At 32.8% G+C, this 20,890-nt stretch overlaps 4 protein-coding genes across 21 annotated transcripts; 1 reads left to right on the top strand and 3 right to left on the bottom strand.

Moving 5' to 3' along the window:
- Nucleotides 1–1,745: 1,745 nt before the first annotated feature.
- On the bottom strand, nt 1,746–5,173 carry LOC100802121 (transcription factor bHLH68). Of its 6 annotated transcripts, none has more exons than XM_006582999.3 (10): nt 4,946–5,104; nt 4,682–4,827; nt 4,131–4,458; nt 3,851–3,925; nt 3,570–3,635; nt 3,210–3,275; nt 2,995–3,051; nt 2,766–2,816; nt 2,477–2,521; nt 1,746–2,172 (listed from the first exon to the last, which is right to left on the bottom strand). In XM_006582999.3, the coding sequence occupies exons 2-10, from the start codon at nt 4,822–4,824 to the stop codon at nt 2,044–2,046; spliced, it is 960 nt and encodes a 319-aa protein (XP_006583062.1). In that variant the 5' UTR covers nt 4,825–4,827; nt 4,946–5,104; the 3' UTR covers nt 1,746–2,043. The 6 variants fall into 6 exon arrangements, with proteins under 6 accessions (XP_006583062.1, XP_040873153.1, XP_014633137.1 ...); XM_041017219.1 differs by having other exon boundaries at nt 2,766–2,810; nt 4,946–5,103; XM_014777651.3 differs by having other exon boundaries at nt 4,932–5,090.
- A 5,481-nt stretch (nt 5,174–10,654) lies between these two features.
- On the bottom strand, nt 10,655–15,042 carry LOC100800681 (peroxisome biogenesis protein 2). Of its 4 annotated transcripts, none has more exons than XM_006582996.4 (8): nt 14,585–15,042; nt 14,078–14,191; nt 13,796–13,957; nt 13,127–13,263; nt 12,920–13,018; nt 12,041–12,158; nt 11,194–11,360; nt 10,655–11,023 (listed from the first exon to the last, which is right to left on the bottom strand). In XM_006582996.4, the coding sequence occupies exons 1-8, from the start codon at nt 14,669–14,671 to the stop codon at nt 10,909–10,911; spliced, it is 999 nt and encodes a 332-aa protein (XP_006583059.1). In that variant the 5' UTR covers nt 14,672–15,042; the 3' UTR covers nt 10,655–10,908. The 4 variants fall into 4 exon arrangements, with proteins under 4 accessions (XP_006583059.1, XP_006583058.1, XP_003530139.1 ...); XM_006582995.4 differs by having other exon boundaries at nt 14,078–14,194; nt 14,585–15,041; XM_003530091.5 differs by having other exon boundaries at nt 12,920–13,020; nt 13,804–13,957; nt 14,078–14,194; nt 14,585–14,986.
- A 2,222-nt stretch (nt 15,043–17,264) lies between these two features.
- Nucleotides 17,265–18,301, bottom strand: LOC100799612 (protein THYLAKOID ASSEMBLY 8, chloroplastic). The gene has a single exon (XM_003530089.4). The coding sequence runs from the start codon at nt 18,158–18,160 to the stop codon at nt 17,438–17,440; it is 723 nt and encodes a 240-aa protein (XP_003530137.1). The 5' UTR covers nt 18,161–18,301; the 3' UTR covers nt 17,265–17,437.
- Nucleotides 18,298–20,575, top strand: LOC100797323 (photosystem II D1 precursor processing protein PSB27-H2, chloroplastic). Of its 10 annotated transcripts, none has more exons than XM_014777650.2 (5): nt 18,300–18,442; nt 18,665–18,871; nt 19,146–19,257; nt 19,593–19,996; nt 20,141–20,575. In XM_014777650.2, the coding sequence occupies exons 3-5, from the start codon at nt 19,176–19,178 to the stop codon at nt 20,276–20,278; spliced, it is 624 nt and encodes a 207-aa protein (XP_014633136.1). In that variant the 5' UTR covers nt 18,300–18,442; nt 18,665–18,871; nt 19,146–19,175; the 3' UTR covers nt 20,279–20,575. The 10 variants fall into 10 exon arrangements, with proteins under 10 accessions (XP_040873171.1, XP_014633136.1, XP_006583055.1 ...); XM_041017233.1 differs by having other exon boundaries at nt 18,337–18,468; nt 18,665–18,912; XM_041017237.1 differs by lacking the exon at nt 18,665–18,871 and having other exon boundaries at nt 18,298–18,442; nt 19,638–19,996.
- The last annotated feature ends 315 nt before the right edge of the window (nt 20,576–20,890 follow it).

The raw sequence follows: 20,890 nt of genomic DNA, 5'->3' as shown, positions 1-20,890 counted from the left end.
TATCATTAGCATGACCATTCTATATATATAAATAACTTGTTAGTGGATAAAAGGTATTCACCAGGCATTACCCCATTGGCTTTACATTTGAAAGTGGGAATCAAGGCAGCATATGAAAACACAAAATCCTAACTTTTTCACATTTGCAAGAGACAAATTCATTAGGAAGTACTAGCCATTAGGTTTTTTTTTTTTTTTCATTAATCTTTGTCAAGAAATGTAACTGACTTTTAATAGAGTTTTAATTTTTAATAATATCTTTTGTATTTACAAAACTCGAAACAAAATTTTACTTAAAAAAATTTGAATCTAATTTTACTTGATCAAAATATATAATGTAATTTATAGCCTGTAACAGTGCATATATATATATAGAATAATTTTATTGTGTGAGATGATGCAATATGTAACGTAAGTATGATGAAAGTGCCAGTTGGGTTGGGGGCACACTTTGGAGGGAGCGTGGGAGAAATGGGGCATGGGGGCACTTGAGTAGTTGAACTAAAAGGTGGTCCAAAAATGACCCGAGAGCTGAGATGGGGTCCATATATATACATTCGGGTCAGCCAACAATTAATATAGCCATTCACATGAATGTCTGCCATCAACTGTTCACATCCATCGGCTTATAATTGTTTGTTTTTAACTATATTTAGAGACACAGTTAATAAACAAATTAATATTCATTGCTATGATCATGAGTAGTAGTAGTACAGTACGCTCCTCCTTCAAGGGAAAACTTTCTTGTGCAAATATATGAATAATGTTTCTTATATATATAAATATATATGTATATATAGTTTGAAATCAGACAGAGACCTTCTAATAAAGAGAAAAATAATATGATTAACGTGATGATTTTAAACAAAAGTGCTTGCGATCATTATAATGCATGTGCCACTCACATATATGCGTACAAATTAATTTTCTTCAGTTCGAAGCTTGATAGTTGACAGTGAAGATTTTTCTCTTCAATGCATGCATGCGTGTCTGTATATATAGTACCCTTATTTCTGATTTGTCTGAAGAATACCATATAGCTAGCTTATTATAGCATTTCAAAATAGGAATAGGTAGTAGAAACTACACATTCTTGTCTTAAATCTCTATTGCATGCTTGTATAAGAATGGATGACAAGATGTATCTGCAAAAATACCTCATTGCACCTATATTATTTATAACCCACATATATTAGTACTGATATCATATCAGTGATATGTTTTAACTAACTAGTGGCTGTACAAATTGACATCTATAAAATGATACTGAACATTTTATTATTTTCACCAGGATATAAATTCCGTTAATTATATTGATTATTATTTCTAAATTCTCATGATCCCCTAGACCAAATTAATTTGGTTCAACAGAGGTGATAAACAAGATCATAATCATTATTTCTCATTTTTATTATATATAGTTGATATTTGATTCGAAATCAGCATAAGAATCCATGATATTCAATTTCGCTTTTTCCATCACCTCTTCTTGATTTCTTTTGTCCACTATAAATTATTTTTCTGCTCTCTTTTTACTATGTATATTTAAATTAATGCTAAAACTTGTTTATTACAAATACACAGGTATTAGTCTGCGTCCATATTTATATCTCATGATTTCGTACTCTTTCAAACACTAGACTTGGAAGGGAAAAAAAAAAGTGCAAAGAAGAATAAGAAGATGGGAGGGTATGAATTAAAGTACTAGATATTGCAATCTTAAACAAATTAACATTGACAGAATGTTAATTATCAATAATCATCCTTCATAGCAAAAGCAGGGAATTAATAATTGCTACCTCTGAAAATGCATGTTTAGAAAAACGAAAATTACATCTTAATTAATGTTTTGACAACACTTATTAATAACTTATTGTGTTAACCTAATTAGATTAGAGACAATACATCATAATGGATAAGATTTTTTTTTCAATTGGCCAAATCATCATGAATGGCATATAGCATCGTGAGCAATCAGCCTTTTCATTATTACAGATTGACTGCTCACGATGTTATATCATCCATAAAATTTCTTCCATGCTGTTAAAATCCACTTCCATATGCTGGTGCCCAGTAATCAGCTCCATTTTCATTTCCAACATGTTGGGTACATGACACAGGAACCAAGCACAGCCCTCTACTCTTCAAGTCCCTTGGCTTATCTTTTGCGTCCTGATTAATTAATTATTACAAATAAATGATTAGATGGTAATTAAATAATTAATCCTTTTTTATATCAAAAGAAGATTAATGAATGAAATATCATAAATGAATATATTATCTTCGTCATTAATTAATGCAAAGCCTGACTATATTATTTTTGCCTGGCCATGCATGCATGTTCTACACAATTATGGAACTAATGGTGATAATGATAATAATCATTAGGATGAGCCTTATAAGACATCCAAGATAATAATGAGTAAATGAAAGACATAATAAGCGTGGTACACCTTTGCATAAAAAGAAAGAATACCTGGTTTGGAGCTCCCTTTCTTTTCAGGCCATTGTCATTCAACAGCTAGATGGAAAAAAAAAAGAAAAAAAAGTATTAGTAAATTCACTTCTCTCTCCAAGCTTTTTGACTTCAAATGAGAAATGCAGCCTCGCATTATACTTTTCACTAGCTTTAAAAAGATGTTATAAAAAGCTGAGAAGCCTTGTTTATGGCTTTTTTCCCTGATTAAATATTTCAGTAATAATTACGAAAGAGAGCCTCCTAACTTGATTTTAATGAGTTGATGGATCCAATAAAGCAAGCATACCTGACCGGGGTCCTCAGGAAATACAGAATTTCTTTCTCCGTGTACCTGTTGCTTCAAAAGAAAATAAAGAAAAGAGGAAACTTTCCCCTAAATTATATGTCTTAGTAGGTATTTTTGTCCTACATACTCAAATGTGTGTATATGTATGCCATATGTGAGCGTGTTAATTTGTGAAATTTATTAGCGAATTGAAAGATAGAGAGAGAAGCTTTGGAAAGTGGGTACTTACAGACTGTGGATTCCTCATGTTTTTTGATCCATTGCCCAAGTAAGGAGAACTGAGTGCCTGCACCCAAGAAGGAAAAGAAAAACTAAAGAATGTTAATCATGCATACTGTTATAGAGATAAACATACATTAAAATTGGTGACACTTTAGCTACATGCTCTATCACTAACACTCAATAGCTTGCAGGGTAGTATAAAATATGAGGGAGAAACATCACCTCAATTTGACCCTGAAGGAATCTTATGTATCCAATGGCTTCTAACAAGACAGAAGCTGTGTCAGTCTGCAAAAGTGAAACACACACACACACATACCACAACACCGGTCATATGTCTCTTTTAAGGTTAAAAATGAGATTAATTACGATAAATGAGGAAAAAAGAAAGAGGAAAACAGTAGTTTGGAGAGTTGGATATCATAAAAGAACTGTTCATGGGGTCTCTCTCCTTAAAGAGATTAATAAAACCAAACACATAAGGTGCTTTGTAATTATGGTTTATGGGTTTATAGTTTTTGTATTTTGTGAGATGTTTATAACTGTGTTTGGTAGTGATTGTAATAATGGTTTGTTTATTACCTTTCCGAACGGGGAAACTAGCTGGTGAAGAGCTGTTATTCTATCACCTAACTTCTCCTTTCTCACCTGATTTTTAAGAGATTTCATAATATTTAAGAAAGTTAGTACATGAATTCATGTGTTTTTCTCTCTTTCAACTATCATGCACATTTACCTGCAGAAAGAATATTACAGTTTTTTAGAGAGAGACAATCAAGAAAGACAACACACAATCAAACACACTCAGTAACTCTCTCTCTCTCTTAGTAGTGAAAGTGATGAGGTACAGTGAGAGTGGTCACCTTGAGAGGTGGTTGGCTTGAAGATGGTTGACTCTTAGTCTTCTTGTAAACTCCACCAGTGGCTGTGCTATTACACTAGAAAAGCACAAACAGATATTCATGAAAAATAATTTTGAAGAAATAATTAATATATAATCTATGCTGAGCATGTTTAAATTAGTATTGGAAATTAGGTGAAAGTCTAGAGTCTAGATGAGAGAATATATATATATATATATATATATATATATATATATATATATTTATTTATAAAAAGGAATAATAAGAACATGAGTCTTACCTCGGATGTGTGATCTGGTAGTTGGTTCTTCCTATGGTCTGTCTTGTTGTAAGTGAAATCCAATAAATTATTGCTACTGAAGCTAGCAACACTAGACCTAGGGGAAGAAGAAACTGGTACCATATGTGACCAAGGTGCCCCAGAAACCTGAAATTCCTGATCATGTCCATGGTGATACAAGTTGCCACTTTGGGAAACCTCTTGCTTTATTACATCAGCCATAGGAACGATAGAGGATGGGTTAAGCATTTGTTCATTCCATTCATCTAACTTTTTTGATTGGAAATGACTGAATGCAACTCTCTCTTCTTCTCCTGGTAAACCAGTGCTGCAAAACAAACAGAACCAAGAAAATTTTACAACAACAATTAATACAAAAAAAAAAAAAGAAGAAGAAGAAAAACCTTGATCATTAAGGTAAAAGAACGTAAATATTTAAGCTGTTATAAACAGTTTATCAAACACTTAAAAGGAAAAAGTGGGAGATATGTATTGACCAAGAAGCCACACACTGCAGGCATGCACAAAGAAGAGAGAGAGAGAGTGCTTACAAAAGAAGTTGGCTCAATGAGTGAGGGGGCTCTTGGTTTTGTGTAGAAGAATTAAAAGGAATTGAAGAAGATCCAAGAACATACTGTGGAGGGATCAGAGATGGTGGATGCATAGTCCACCAGTTAGGGTTCCCAGCCATCATTTGCTGAAATATAGAAAATATTTTGTGTGGAATTAATACTGAATTCTTGTCTTGCAAATGAACATGTAGGTAGGAAATGAAATATTTAATCTCCTTTTCCCATATACTTTTCCTCTTTCACCTTTGTGATATTTCCTTGTATGTGCAACCAAACAAGCCTTTGGCTAAAGCTTTGAGTGTTGTGTTTTGCTTTCTTACTAGCTGTTGAAGAAACTTAAAGTTATGGGGTATCAGTATTTTATAGAGTTGGGGTTGAGAAACTTTGCATATGTTACTTTTTCTTTCCTTTCTTTCATTTATTCAGTATTCCTTTTTATTATAAAGTGGAACGCAAAAGCTGGTGGCCAGTGTTTTAGGGCTATTAAATTAATGGGTTGCTCAGACTTATTTCCTTAATTCGGGGTTGCACCTTGGGATTGTTTTGAGGCTAGCTAGGGTTGGGGTAGAGGTAGGGCATAATAGTAGTGAGATCAATGTCAGATGCTTTATTTATTCCCTAGAGCAATAATTCACTTTAGCAAACAAAACTACAGAATCTAAGAAGCTCATTAAAATAACAAGACCAAAGCAGAAAATTGGTAGAACTCCATCAATACATGCTTACTTGCAACTACAAAATGCAATCGGCAATGCCGTTAATTAGTATAATTTTTTTGGCAAAATCTGTTAGGAATGTTTAGTAATTAATTATTAAAGAAAAGATAAAAATAAATAAGTAACATAATAAGTTTAAAATACAATAAATTTTATTTGTTTTTCTATTTTTTGTTACACTTTTTTACTATAAATTCACGAAAACAAATATCCATATTTATTAGCATTTAATTTCAAGCCTAAATCACCATGTTGAAAATTCCAATGGAAGAGCAAGAATCGCCATAATTCCACATCCATATTTTTATTTTTCTTTTTTAAAGCTGTCATAATATGTAAAAAAACAACCACTAAACCATACAAATCAAATATTAATTTTAACGGTTTAAAATCATTAGAATTTTTTTTTTAAAATTAACAGTTAAAAATCATCACAAATTATGAAATCATAAATACAATAAACAAAGAGAGACTAAAACTAATTTTTAAAAATCTGAGGGACTAATAAAAATATTTTTTAAGAACTTAAAAGAATAATTATCTAAATTTAAAGGATTAAAAATATATTTAAGCCTTATTTAAATTATATTTTATTTTCTGAAAAAATTGTTTGAATTATACTTCTCTCTCCTTTTATTTTAAAACATACATTTCTCTCTTGAAAGATCTATATTATTGTAGTCCATTTTAATGTAAATGAGTTTTTTAGAAGCCTTTTTTCTTGTTATTTTCCATTATTAAAAACTAGTTTTGAATGCCCATTATCAATTTTGGGATCTTAGAAAGTGAAATAAATATTTTAGAAGAAATTTCAAAATTGATCATATAAGTATTTAAAACCTTATTTTACACATTCTACAATTTAAAATTAACAGGATGCTCAAAATTAATAAACGGTGACATTAAAAGTTATAGACAAAGATAAAATATCATAAGACATTTTCATATTGTTCACCACTATTAACTATTAAGTGATTCGTACTTTATATTAAAACCGATTAAAGTACAATTCATATTCATCTCTTAGAAAAAGGAGCGTATAATTTAAATTATTAGAAGAAAATATATTTTACTAGCTCTTAAAAATAATTTTCATTAAACACGGTTAAACCATGCGCCTTACAGAAAAATAAAATATGCATTATTTTTTCGAATATATAACTTACAGAAATAGTGTTTCAAAATACAATTAAAAGGTAACACTAATAGTATATAACTTCGTTTTTGTTAAATATATTTTATTTTTAAATATGCATTTGAAAATTAAAATTTAAAAACTAAGAACCTATGATCGATTATCTTTAACAAGTCCTAAAATTTTAATTAATTTTTACTATGATTATAATACTATTAAAATTTATTTTATAGATAAGAAACCCTTCAGTTTGATATGGTTAATTAGATTTAAATTTTGGTAATAGTATTTAAGAACTGAAAAATATAAATTATAAACTGAGACCTAAGAAATGTTACTCAATAAACAAGACAATAGACGAGAGATTATGCTACTCCAAAAAGTAACTTTTAGTAAAGTTATTTTATTATCAATAACTAAATATTAAATTTAACTAAACTATTAATTAATTTCATCCTTGAAGTATTATCTCTCTCGAGGGGTCAAGTAAAGAAGAAAAAAAAAACTTAAGTAGTCTCAAGTATTAGAAATCATGCCAAGTAGTCCTCCATATGCAAAAATTAACCTTCAAATTAATTGATCCATGAAATTTATTTAAATGCATCAAATTAAGATTAAAGTGATGAATATTCAAGATAGTATAGAATGCATAAATAGTTTTATTAGTTTAGGGATCATTCAAGAGAAACAGTAATACTTCAAGGATGGAAATTGGTAATTTATTCTATTAATATTTATTAATAGAACCGTGAAATATTTTGATATGGATTTCTCAATAATCATGCACACCAAATTTTCTTGAACTCTAAAAATAATAATTTTTAAAAACTCAGTATTTAAATTTATAATATAAGATTCTGATAATTTAGTTTCCAAAACATTCCGTTATAATTTCTTGTACAATATGCATTGCAGGCTTGCAGCATCTGTACCAATGACAACCAATAATTAGCCTCCGTCCATGAAAGCCTATGTATTTCTGTCCCTACTCTATGTATAAACAGGTATCCTATTTTTGATGAATACCTATGTTTGACGAATATTTACACATGTTTATATTTTATAAACATGTGTGGTATGTATTAAATTATTAAAAAATATAGAAAATTCATTACAAAAATAATTAAATGGTTCTACTAATGACGAATTAATTAAATTAATTTTTTATTTAAATATAGTGAAGAATGTCTATAAGTACATCTTAGTATATTTTTTCAATCATCATAAAACTTTTAGTTCTTGGAATTTAAAGTATTCCTACATTCTTTGATTTTTGGGTTAATAATGAGACTAATTAATAATTTTAATTACACTTAAAATTTATCATTTCTATCCAAGAGTGTAATCCAGATCCTCCATCCAAACTTAATATGTGCCATCAATTGAATTATACTTATTAGGTCAACTTAATAATATTTATCCATTGTGGTTAATAAACAGGTATAGAAAATCTTCAAATTCAATTATGTTAAATTTTATCCACGAATTCTGCCGACATGGATAATTTCATGCTAAGCATGCGCAAGCTAGGTCCAATTTGCAATCCTTATGCTGTGTGGTTGGGAAGATTTTGTGAAAACCATTATATATGCTGCCTTATACAAGAGCAGCTTCAGGTTTCTATTACCCAATAATAATATTAGAGAAAATTCAAAAGCAACTATTCATTGATCTATCTTAGGCACCAAAGTAGTGCTACCTGTACGGACGATCCATAAAGGAATGAGGGGAGAGAGAGTCGTATAATGTTGTTTGCGTCTTTGTTATTGATGAGAGAGAGAAAGATTAGGGAACCGACATGCCAAATTCTCAGCTATTACTTAGACAATATTCAGTGTTCATGAAAATTTTATATATGATATTTACTTAAATACCCAACAATATATATTTTTTAATTTATTTTAATTTTTTATTATGATAATTTTACTTATGAAAGTTTTACGTGATCAACAAATGTTGATGTAATTGATAAAAAAAACAAACTCATATTTAATAAGAATGTAAGTTTAATATAAGAATTTTTCTAAGCACTCATGAGCCTAAGTTAACAAGAAAGTTACAAGCTATTAAGGACAAAACTTTCCTTAGTATTTAATTTTTTTTGGCCGTTTATTCAAATTAAACTTTCTTATATGATGTCACCTTAATAATTTGTCACTAAACAAATTTTATCATGTGATAGTTTTGGTATAATTCGAGACAAGCACCACTCACCCAGTACCGACCAAAAATCAGGGATTCTGTGCACAATGATCCAAAAATGGGAAAAGAATGTGGGAGATGCAACATAAAGAAAATTACATTTACCAAACGCCAAAGAACAAGTTTTTGATCGATACCAGCACATGGCCTTGTACGTATATACGTGCCTTTTGGTTGTATGCTATTTATATGTCTATACTTCTTTGTTTGCCTTGGGACCTCATAAATTAACAGCATAAAGAAACTCACCCAAGAAAAAAAAAAAAAATTTATTAACAAGTTTATCTAGCTTGACGTTGATTTGAGTAACATAATAAATATTATCAAATACGTTGAATATAAACAGTTTATCATAAATGAAAAAGTATACTACTAAGATCTTGTTTATAAATTTCATAGGAGAAAAAAAAAAGAAAGAAACGAAAAATATTTTTTTCATAAGCTGAAATTAGTTTATATAGAGAAAAAGCTTATTTTATTCTCCTATAAATATTTATAAATAAATATATCCAAACAAGAACTAATCATTTTATAAAGTAAATATCGAATTATTAGTGGTCAAAGTCTCATAGTATACGGAAGTTGCTCAAGGGTGCATATCTTTTCTAAGAACAAATATTTCCGCACATTAAGAATCAATGAAAAGGAAAGACGATAACCTCATATAAGCTAAAAGGAAAAAAGAAAGAAAAAAAGTTGGCTCATCACAATTTTTTTTAACTATTGAAAACAAAAGGTTATGAATTCAACATACCACATGTCATATAGTATACGAATGATCATCAGAAGACCGGATAAGAATTGGATCAGATGGATTCCTTTTGACCATTGGTCTTCCACTCAAGAATATTCAATAATAATAACCCTAAAGTTTATGCCTCTCCAACGGGCCAGAAGCCGAGTGATACCCATCAATCCCTTTTTAATCAATTGTGAACTTTTGGTTAATCATGCACGGAAACAACAAAAATGATAAAGAAAAATTGGAAAAAGGGCTGAGACTGAGTTTGACACATTGTTGATGTTGTTTCTTGTTTTCTCTTTTTGTGTTGTTGATCTGTGATATCATAAATAAATTTTAAGCTGGGTACTGATCATTATGACCGCAATTTTTGAAGTCAAAAGCACTATGCTTATGCCATCAGGTCGTTTCTCTGTCAAGAAAATATCCTAGTCAATTGATTCTAGCCACAACCTTTATTGTAAATAGATAATCCATATTAATTGAACTTTTAACTTTTTTTTCTCAATGCTATTCATAATAAACACTGTAATTCATATCCACAATTCAATTGTTTGCGGTGAGTTGGAAGACATTCTTGTGTCTATATTGTATTTGTAGACCAACCATTAAAATGGGACTCGAAGATCCCTACATGCTTAACAGAAAAATAAACGAGTCTAAATTTCCACTTTCACCTTGTAGTTATTTTCTTCCCATCCCATTTAATGTTTTATTTACATTGTAAAAATTAAAATTCCAATTATGAAAATCTGGTTATGTTAATAATAAAGATCGAGTAATAGTTAAGGTTGATGGAAATATAAGCAAACAACGATTTCAATCAACCCAACTTTATTTGTAATACATATTTAAATAATAACGAAAAAACATAATAAATAAAATCAAATATATATATATATATATATATATATATATATATATATATATATATATATATATATATATAATTTCGGCCATTGTTTATCCCAATAATAATAATAATTTCAGCCGTTGATTGAAATCAGTCTAGTTTCAAGTACACTGATATTCTGGCTCTTTTAATAGCTTAGCTTTTTAGTTTATAGGAGTGCTAATCTTTCAGTATTTATATCCAATCACAACATATATAATTTACAAGTATGAAGTTTAACTTAAAAATAACGGAAAGAAATGTATGAGGGATAACTGAATGATACATTGCTACAAGGGAAAGAATGCTTCCCACTGAACCAAAGTAAGTGATGCTATGAAGAAATTTGATTTGTTTTCCCAATTAAATAATAATAATAATAATAAGGGAGAAACCAACTAAAGAGAAAGTAAGGGGAAAAGAATACCACCACAATTTCAGGTAGTATTTTATATGCTAATTCTGTAAGTAGATAAAATGCTCCCTAACGCTAAAAGATCGTTTCTTAGTAACAATCAATCATTCTGTGGGGACACCACCAAGCCGTTGCATAGCAACAACAGGCTCACTGCACCTGGAACACCTAAATGATGGAGCAGCAGCACATCGTGTCCTAAGACAGTAGTAACAATATCTGCCACAAACAAATTGTCAACCATTGCTTAGTCCTTCTCTTTTAATGAGAAGCAGCTGAATTTGAAGCATATATAAACATTCCGTAGGCTATAGTCCCACTGAATTATGAAAAGAAGTTTAGAGTGGTAAAACAATGTGAGATGAGAATGCATATCTAGAGAGATGTACCTGTGCTGACAAGGTAGAGCAACATAAGGAATTGTTGGAGTAGCCTGGCAAATGGGACATGCTGTGCCATCCTCGGCTGAACCCGATGATTTATCTTTAGAGAAAGGTCGAAGAAGATTTTTCACAGATGATGAATTAAGTAGGGGGAGAAGCAACAATAACATTTCCTGTCATCAGAATCCGACCTAGTTAGCTCCAATGGATTGTAAAGTCAGAAGTGAAACATTCTTGCAAATTCACTTGCCATCAAATCTAGAGGTCACAACTAACTGCAAGGTAGCATCTAGCTGTTGTAAAATGCCCAAAACAACCAATAGCAGCTCTCGGGATGTGACAAACATTTTTAGAAATTGGAATAGGGCCGCATTTGAGTTACCAATTTAATATGCTATTATCCAATGAGAGCTTACTCATATGTTTGATAATTACACTAATTGAAATAAGCTAGTAAGAGCTTATAATGAAAGACTTTTCTAAGAAACTTATTGAAATTAAGCAAAATAGAGCTTATGTGAAAGTCGTAAGCTACTTTTACTGTGACACAACCAACATACCCTTCTCTCCCCTTCCCATATAAAAGATGTATAACTGTTCCCCTCCATTTTTAATCATTTCCTGCCTAAGTGAATATAGGGCCCTAACTATTCTTGGGCCTTCCAGTGTAAACCTGAAGAGATTTAGAGGCCCCAAGGGTTATGGGGTTTGGGGTCCAATCACATTCAGTCAGCTACGCCCATTTTCACATTCATTTGTCTTAACTAGTAAATAAATGAAAGGTCTCATGCAATAACCCATCAGCTTCCACAAAGTAAGTACAAATAAATTTAATGAAGAGGGGAACAAGTACCGAAAATTCATTCCAAACTAATTGCCGGTTCATATATTCAAAGCTAACAGCACGATTCATATTTGGGCTTCCATATACAAGCCTAGCTCGTAATGCTCTTTCAATAAGATTTCGATATCTGCTTCACAATAGCACACAACAAGAAGATAAGTTTTACAGAGAAAGTCAATCATCAGACATTCTCACCCTAGAGGACCCAATGAAAATTCAAACTGAATGAAACCAATTATATGGTAGGAATATATCCTAGAGGACCCAAAGAAAAGAAGAAAAACAACAACAACATCAAATAAAGACTAAAGACTCAGAAATATATGGTAGGAATATATCCCACTAGGTGAGGTCAGCTACATGGATCACACAACACATATGCCTGATTAAAGACTAAAGATTCAGAAATATATATCATGTCAAGTGAGAACTCTTCTTATTATGAGAAATGAGAGAACTATAAATCTAGACCATACAACCATACATGGATGAGCAAGATTAAAAATTAGTTAGTGGTCATATAACCACTTTAAAAAGTCATGCATTTTTCTTTTAAATCTTGATCATTCAAATACTTATATATAGGACATATCAAGTGAGAACTCTTATTGTGAGGAGTCAGAACTACAGATATTACTTATACAACTATATATTAATGGTCAAATTTAAAAGTTCATTAGCAGTCATGGATTTCTAGTCATGACCACTTAAAAAAAGTCATGTATATTTATCTTTTAATTTTGACCAATTAAATGTGATCTAATGGTTTATATTTATTTTTCTCATTTCTCACAATAACAAGAGTTTTCACTTGATACATTACTTGTATATATTTCAAAAGACAAAAACAGGTGTTGTGTGAATTGTTTGGTTGTTGAAAGGAATCACCTTCCCGTGCAAAGAAATATCAACAGGTTTCCAAACGAAGCAGCTCTATATATTCCTTCTATCCGCTGTATCAAGATCCATAAACGTCGAGCCAACGGTCTCTAGGAAAAGGAAAAATTGGAAGTCAAACTAGAGCTCACTTCAATTCAATCCATGTTGGTCTATAAGCTTGCAAGTTGGCAGTGTAGGGCAGCTTAAAAAAAATACCTGCTCAGTATCACCCCATCTACGAAAAGCAGAGAAGGATTGTAAGCGAGCCCATATATACTGGCCACCAACAGTGGCAACACAATACCAAAGCTTCTGAGCAACAGTGAGTCCAGGTCCCTCCAGACCAGTTCTGACTGGAATGTACAACATACATAAGGATGAGAAGATAGCAGTTAGGATGAGCAATACTCATATCAAGGTATAAATGCATCGGTAACAGAGCACCAGAAAAAATGATCACTTTTTCCTCTCCGTTATTGGTTTGTTAAAGCATGGACCCACCACAAAAAAGTATACAATTTAACACCTTCAGAAGTATGCTATATGACCATGAAGCAGAGTACAAATAATCATGGTCATAGATGATGAGTATACTTAAGGTTAACCTGAGAAAAATTGTACAACAAAGACTTGAAGACTATTTTTGAGCACATGTTAAAATTTCTTATTGAAAGGCATCAACAGGGTATCATCAATTACACTTATTTCAGGGCAGAATCATTCGAGATGCTGGTAATGTCAACAATAGCTGGTGTTTTTCCACAAAGTTCATTCCACGCATTTAACCCTTTCAACTTATCAAATAATAATTTCGAATTCAGAAGCATCTCACAGCATTGAAGACCGACTCATCTAAATAGAACTACGTACAGATAAGATTCAGACCTTCATACCTTTATCTCTTGGTTCTACTGCACGTTCATCTCTGTACCTCAGGTTCATGAGAGCAATGCCTGGGGTTGGCTTGTCCACCCAAATTGAGAACCGCCAAATAAGAAACTCAAGGAAAGCATCAAGCTCGGCTTCATACTGAAATAACATTCCTGGCTAATCCCAAAAAGCATAAAAGAAATTTGAAAGATGTTCAAAACAATTCCAAATTGGTAGTGAAGTTCCCACACACATTGCTTTCACACAATTACTACAGTAAGTCATACATAACAGTACCTTCATTAATAAGAACACTTTAACCAACTGCTCTTTCAACATGGCTGACATTTCAACGTCCAATCTTGCTGCATCAACTTGGTTAACTCTTGATATAGAAATTGGAAGAGTTGACTGCTGAAAACCCCACATGGACAATTCCTTAATCAATAGTGTTGTTGCAATTGCAAAACAAAAGTACATGGACAACATAGGAAACACACTATGCAACTCGATCAAACACTCAATCTTCAATTTGATAATAAAAATAAATTTTTATGACATTAAACTATTAATCTCCATGCCGTTTTGCAAAAATTCAGCACGTCTCTAGCTTCAACGACCTTGAAAAAAAAACAAATTTTTATCACAAGCTAAAGGGTTTTGCTGAAAGTAAAAAAGACCCAGTAGGTAATAATGAATGAATATGGGAATAGGGTTATGAAGATGAATAAGGAGAAGGTGAGCAAACCCTAAATCAGAAAAAAAGAGGTGAAGATTGAATTGTATGAACAGAGCGAGAAGAACCTGATGAGAGAGGAGGGAAAGAGATTTCCATCTGGGGAGGAGGGTGTGGGAAGTGTGAATCCAAGCATCGTGTGAAGGGAGAGTCATTGCGTGGTGGTGATGGTGATGATGAATTTGGTTGGGTTTTGTTGTGTGTCCATGCACCGCTTCTTTCTCTCTCTGTCTCTCTGCCACTACTACTGTTTAGTTTAGAGAGAGAAAGGGAGATTAGGATGTTCTGGTCATTAGGGGTAGCACTGTTGTTGCATTACATTCCACCATGTCACGGAATCTAACTTTCAATTCAGTGATAGAGATCCCACAACTTTTTTTTACACCTATTCTTTCTACTCTTTTCTCAAATGTTTCCCCTTTTGCTGATTTAAATTATTATCCCCATCCATTTTCATCGTTTTTCCTAAATACATGTTTCTTTTCCCTAATTTTATTTGTTTTCATTTATTTGTACAATTTTACACATTTTTCTAGTCGGTCATTTGCATTGTTTTTTTTTTTCTCTTTTGAATTTTTTTCTCTCTTATTTTGTGTACATTTGTATATTTTTTTCTTCTCATCTGAGATTTTTTTTTCCACTCATTTTTCTGTATTACTTAAAAATGTTTTAGTAATCACAAGTTAGATCGCATAGGAAATTACGGTAAGATGTTTTAATAACATTTTTTTTATTTTCCCTTTTTAATTTTTAATCAATGTTTTAGAATCACGGTTAGTATTCTCACTATGACATTTTAATTCATTTAAGAAGGATTTTTTTTTGTAAAGAAATGTTATTTTATGACAACTATTTATATGATTTAAAAAACTAAATAGTGTATTTTAACTCTTAACTCAATAAATAAATAATATATAAAACAACTATTAACAAGTGTGTTGTTGGAAGAAAGAGCTCTTCCATCACATGGAAGGAAGACCCAGATTTGACTCTTGGTCATGGTTTGATTGTGTTCAAAGAGATAAAAAAAATTAGAGAAAATTTTCAAAGAATTATATGATTTCACACCTCTATTATACTACTTTAATCATTAAAAGTTTGTTAGTAACTCAAGACCATTACTCGAATAAGAACTAGGCCCCCCTTTTAGGTCTGGTCATCTTACCTGCCTGTCAAACGAAGAGATCGCCGAGTTAATGGCACTCAATGAGGATCTTGATTTTATGCTCCCAATCTTGGCCAATTTAGGGGAACCTAGTCAGGGATAGAACTCCCAAGTCCATCCCAAGTCCGAATAATGATAACTTTGGCTAGAATAGTAGGCTAAAAGAATTTAAAAATTTACAAAAGAGTATTGGTGTGGTGAGTAATAAAAATTGAATTTGATCATTTGTGTTATTAAATTCACCCACCCTCCCCCCGCCCCCCAAAAAAAAAGTAATTAATCACATCTTAATGAATTAGTGTAACATTTTGCAAGACCAATCCAAGAAAGACTTGCTCTGCATTTACTTTCGCAAAAATAGTAACTCTTTATAGGAATTTGCAAATATCATTAATCAAAAGTACAAGTGACGAAAGATCAAGACAATGCATGAATATATTGTTACTACAATTTGTTGTGCCTTTGTGGATCCAATTTACTTCAACTTGAGAGTCTATTTCATAAATCACGCGAGACAAAGAGTTGATGAACAACCCGGATAGATTCCCCACAATTCTGTCCAAAGGACATTACTTTGATCAAAATTTTAATGGAAGCCTTTGATAACTTCCCTTTGAAGTCACGGATGAGACCATCACAAGCTGAGGTTTGGCCCACCCTGTCTGTGAGATCCATCCACATTAACCTTGAACACATTGAGGAGAGGTGGCTGCCAGGAAATGGAGATCTGAATATTGGAGGGAGTATACTCTTTTGGCTGCACCAAATTTACTCACTCATGGTGGTTATCAGTTCTCACTATGAAATCACATATATTAACAAATCAATACATATTTTACTAATAGTTATATTATACATGAATTGTTACAATTATTGAATTGATTGAACAAACAAACAAAAGTAACAGTGCAACATTTAGCTTCAGGCTCAAATTACCTCACAGTAACTTTCCAAATGACTTCCATTCGTTTTGAGCATCTCGCAATTGAACCATGCACTATAGGTTTCAAGCAGTTCACAACAAAACACAAGCAATCAACTAATCTACATCTACATACAGATAAAATGACAAAACACATCATCCAAAAAACTATTACAGCCTAAATGGAACGCCTCTTCACTTATCAATCAAAGGTCATGACATGACCAATAATCTAACAATGAGCTTCAAACCTGCTGTTGGACTCGAGAAATAAACACTCCGAATTCTAAATAAATTATAGAACTAATATGATTGAGTGTAAATAAACATGAACAACCAGAGTTTCCCCCAACAAACAGAGGACTTTCTCTGACAAGGAGTTTCCTCCTTCAAAACACCAAAAATAACAATCTGACACCACAAGTGCCTTCTACAATTCTGTCGCACTCACTGTGACTCTGTCAAATCATAACATGTAACAGCCAAATTTAACCTAAAAGTCATATAAAAATAATTACTTAATAACTTTCTAATACACTAGGAACTGCCTAATAAGCCAAGTAAGTAGCTAATTCAGAACTTGTCCTATGTCCTAGATTAACTACAAGTCTACAACTCTTAAACCCCAAGAATGTGTTGATAACATACATTGCTCATAAAGTGGGTGTAAATTAATCAGAAACCATTCAATTAAAAATAAGTTTACTGTAACACTGTAATCATAACATTTGAAAAAAAATGGGATTGACAAAATGCCAGCCAGCACTTTCTTCTTCTGCAGTTACCTAATGACTATATTAAAAATAAAAATAAAAAAAGTATTTACAAACTTGACTAAAAGCGCAATGTGTTTAATTGGGGCTTAGAGAACATAGCAAGCGCAATTTTGTATTCATCCTGAAGTTCTCTGGCAAGAGCCTCTTCCCCGAAACTCTTGAGCCCATTAACCAAAACCTTAACCACATACTCATCGGGCTCGGTAACGGAACCATATCCACTCTTCTTCATCAGCCCGTAAATCCTGACCGTTGATTCTCTGCTCCTAGCAGCAACGACGGCCTTGATCAAACTGGCAAGCCCCTTGTGATCGTCGCACTTGATTTCTTCATTTTCAGCTTCGAGGTCGAGGATGAGACGGTCCACGTGGTCGGTCATTTCGGCGGCGGCGGCGGCGGCGGCGAGGGCAGAGATAATCTCGGCGTAGAGGGAGAGGTCGGCGCCGTATTCGGATCGGAGGGTGGAGAAGGCGCGGAGGGCGATGGTGCAGTGCTGCTGGCGTAGGAGCTCCCGCAGAGTAGCAAGGAGGTCGGATTTGATGAGGCGCGTGAGGGTGTTGGAGACGAGGGAGGAGAGGTTCGGAGGGTTGGTTCGGTGGAGGCGTTTTAAGGTTTGGATGGCTTGGATTGCTTCGATGCTCAGGATTCGGCCTTTCATCAATGGGCTACGCTGGGAACGCGGTCCACCGCACCGCACCCGAACGTAGCCCCAGCGCGGCGTCGCGATGGTTGGGGGTTTAAGTTTAAGGAAGGTGGGGTTTTGGAACAGAGAGAAGGCCATCGATAATGCATAACAAAAGATGAAATGAAACAAGCTCCAAGTTTATCTAGATTTGGTTGCTCAATGACGCTTTTGCCCTTTTCATAATGTAGACTGGGGGTATCCAAAGCCTTGCTATCTGTAATGAGCTTATTGGTCAGTTTCTTTTTGTGGAATCAATATCAATAAAATAAAAAGGTACCAGCTTTTATCCACACGTAGCGGGTGTTGGAGATTTCTTCTCGGTGAAAGGGTGTTGGAGCAAGAGAAGAAATCCAGTTCCAGAGATTTTCTCTATTTGAGGTGGGGAGCAATTTTGGCTTTATGCGGTAACCCTTAGCTCCCTTGAAAAGTTTTTTTCTGCTTGCTTGTGTTGAGTGTTTAAGTGGGATTGCTGCAAAATTCCCTTGCTGATTTACATCGTGTTGTGATGCTCTATGATCCGTGCATGTGTTCCTTTGTGGGTTACTTGAGTCATGGAGTCCGATTGGTGTTCAGATTTTCAAGTAGATTAAATTTTGCTAGGTTTGATTAAGAATGACCAAGTTGTACTGCTCAAAAAACAAAAAACAAAAAAATGGCTAGCTGTCGGTTTTGCACAGTATAGGGATGAATTGCCAGAGAGAGAGAGAGACAGAGAGAGACTGGGGGCATTTAATCTGAGCGTTACTTGCTGAAGCTTGGCAAGGTCTTCCCACGTTTCCGGTGGCTACTCTCTACCACTTTGTCTTGGTATAAGAAGAATTTACTCCCTATTATATGTTCAGTTTTAGGTAATTGTAATATTGTAGTATTTTAATTTCAATAAAAAAAAAACTTTATGTATTTACTACTGAAAATGTATTTTCGAGCATAGGATAGATGCCACGTAAATATTACAAGTTATTATTAGTATATTTATATTATTTCGGGTGTTACGCATTACATGCTTAAGTGAAATTAAATTATATATTTCAATAGCATGATTGATGAGACTATTGCTACCTTGTTTACTTGGTGGATGTAGCTCTGCATTGTGGAAATTTACAAAAGGAGGATGGCAATTATCCTTGCAGCAAATATGTGTTCCATTACAAATTCCAAAACAGTTGAAGTGATCAAAAGATTTGATATTGAAGGTATGTCCTAAAAATTCGAAATACTTTTTCCTTCCTCTTCAATCCTCTTTTTGGTTGTATGAGAAATTATTATGGAACTTCTTTGCTGCTCTAGTATATTTGCTGTTTTCATATTCCTTGAGGTTCCTGTATCACTATTTGTCATACTAAAGGGATTACATGATTCTTTTCTGATTGGTTATTTTGAGATGATGACGACTTATTCTAGTCAAGGAAACAGAAAGTCGAATCAATAACAATATCATATCTAATTTGAGAGTGGACAACAGCATGATAATTGATACACCAAGTAATAGTAGGTCCTTCATTTATTGACAACTTCTGCAACATAATAGATAAACTGCAATCCAGATCTAATATTGCACTGCCTCGCCTGGAAGCTTCATCAAGTCGCAGGCATCTCTTAATCAGTGTTGGCCCTTCATTGGTTACCTTAACATGTGGTTTATCACCATCAATGGTATGGGCTGAAGAGAAGTCTGGTGAGAAAGAGGAAGAAGATAAAGGGGTTATTGGGGCCATCAAATCCTTATTTGATCCTAATGAGAAAACAAAGTCTGGAAAGGTGTTGCCAAAGGCTTACTTAAAGTCAGCAAGAGAAGTAGTGAAAACAATGCGTGAATCTTTAAACGAAGTCACTGATGATAATGCTAAATTTAGACGGACTGCAGACTCAGCAAAGGAGTCAATTCGGGAGTATTTGGGCAGTTGGAGGGGAAATCAGACTGTTGCTCAAGAAGTATGTACTTCTAACTGAAACTCTTCAAGCAATGAAAATTCAATGCCTTCACTAATGACTACTAATCTGTGCCCATTTTGATGTAGATTACCCTTTTAAAGATATATATATATGATCATCATGATTTGGATTGATTCCTTGCAGGAATCATATGTTATTTTGGAAAAAGTAATCAGATCTTTGGCAAACTTTTACTCAAAGGCAGGGCCATCAGCTCCACTGTCTCAGGAAGTAAAGTCTGAAATATTAGATTATCTAAATACAGCTGAAGAATTTTTGTAGAACATCTTCCAATGTGTTATAAAAAAAACAACATATCTAACTCCCTGGATGTCGTCAATGGTTGTGATAAAGTAAATTTATTCTTCATTCAATTTAAATTTTGATTCAAACTTGTTTTCTTTTTTCATGTGAATTATACTTGCTAGCTTTGGTTGATGATTAATCCCCCCTTCCCCAAACAAAAACCAGAGAGAGGACAATGCGAAAATTGAGTCTGTATGCTTCATGTAATCTGTATCTCAAGTTATATCCCAAGTAAAAGAGCAGATACATTCTTGTATGTTTTACTTTCTTTTATTTACCGTCCTCCCAACTGTTACTCATCTTTCCATTTATTTTTACAACTGGTTTTTTTTACCGTGCATTGCACAGGTTATATCGAGATTTTTTTTTTTGAAAATAGTTATATCGATATTTTATACACTAATAAAGAAGATTAAAGTCACTTTTCATATTTTATAATAATCAAACAACCACTCATATAAGCATTTTCATCAATTGCTGTAATCTTGCTAATGTATAAAAGAAATGTAATCACCAAAATAAATTTTAGATCTCAATTAGCTATTTGTCCTTATAGGAACATGAATAAATTTTCTAAATGCTTAACTT

Source organism: Glycine max, chromosome 7, assembly GCF_000004515.6.
Source record: "Glycine max cultivar Williams 82 chromosome 7, Glycine_max_v4.0, whole genome shotgun sequence".
In the NCBI taxonomy this organism is placed as follows: Eukaryota; Viridiplantae; Streptophyta; class Magnoliopsida; order Fabales; family Fabaceae; genus Glycine; species Glycine max.
The sequence above is the reverse complement of the archived record's forward strand: the minus strand, read 5'-3'. Positions and strand labels throughout refer to the sequence as shown.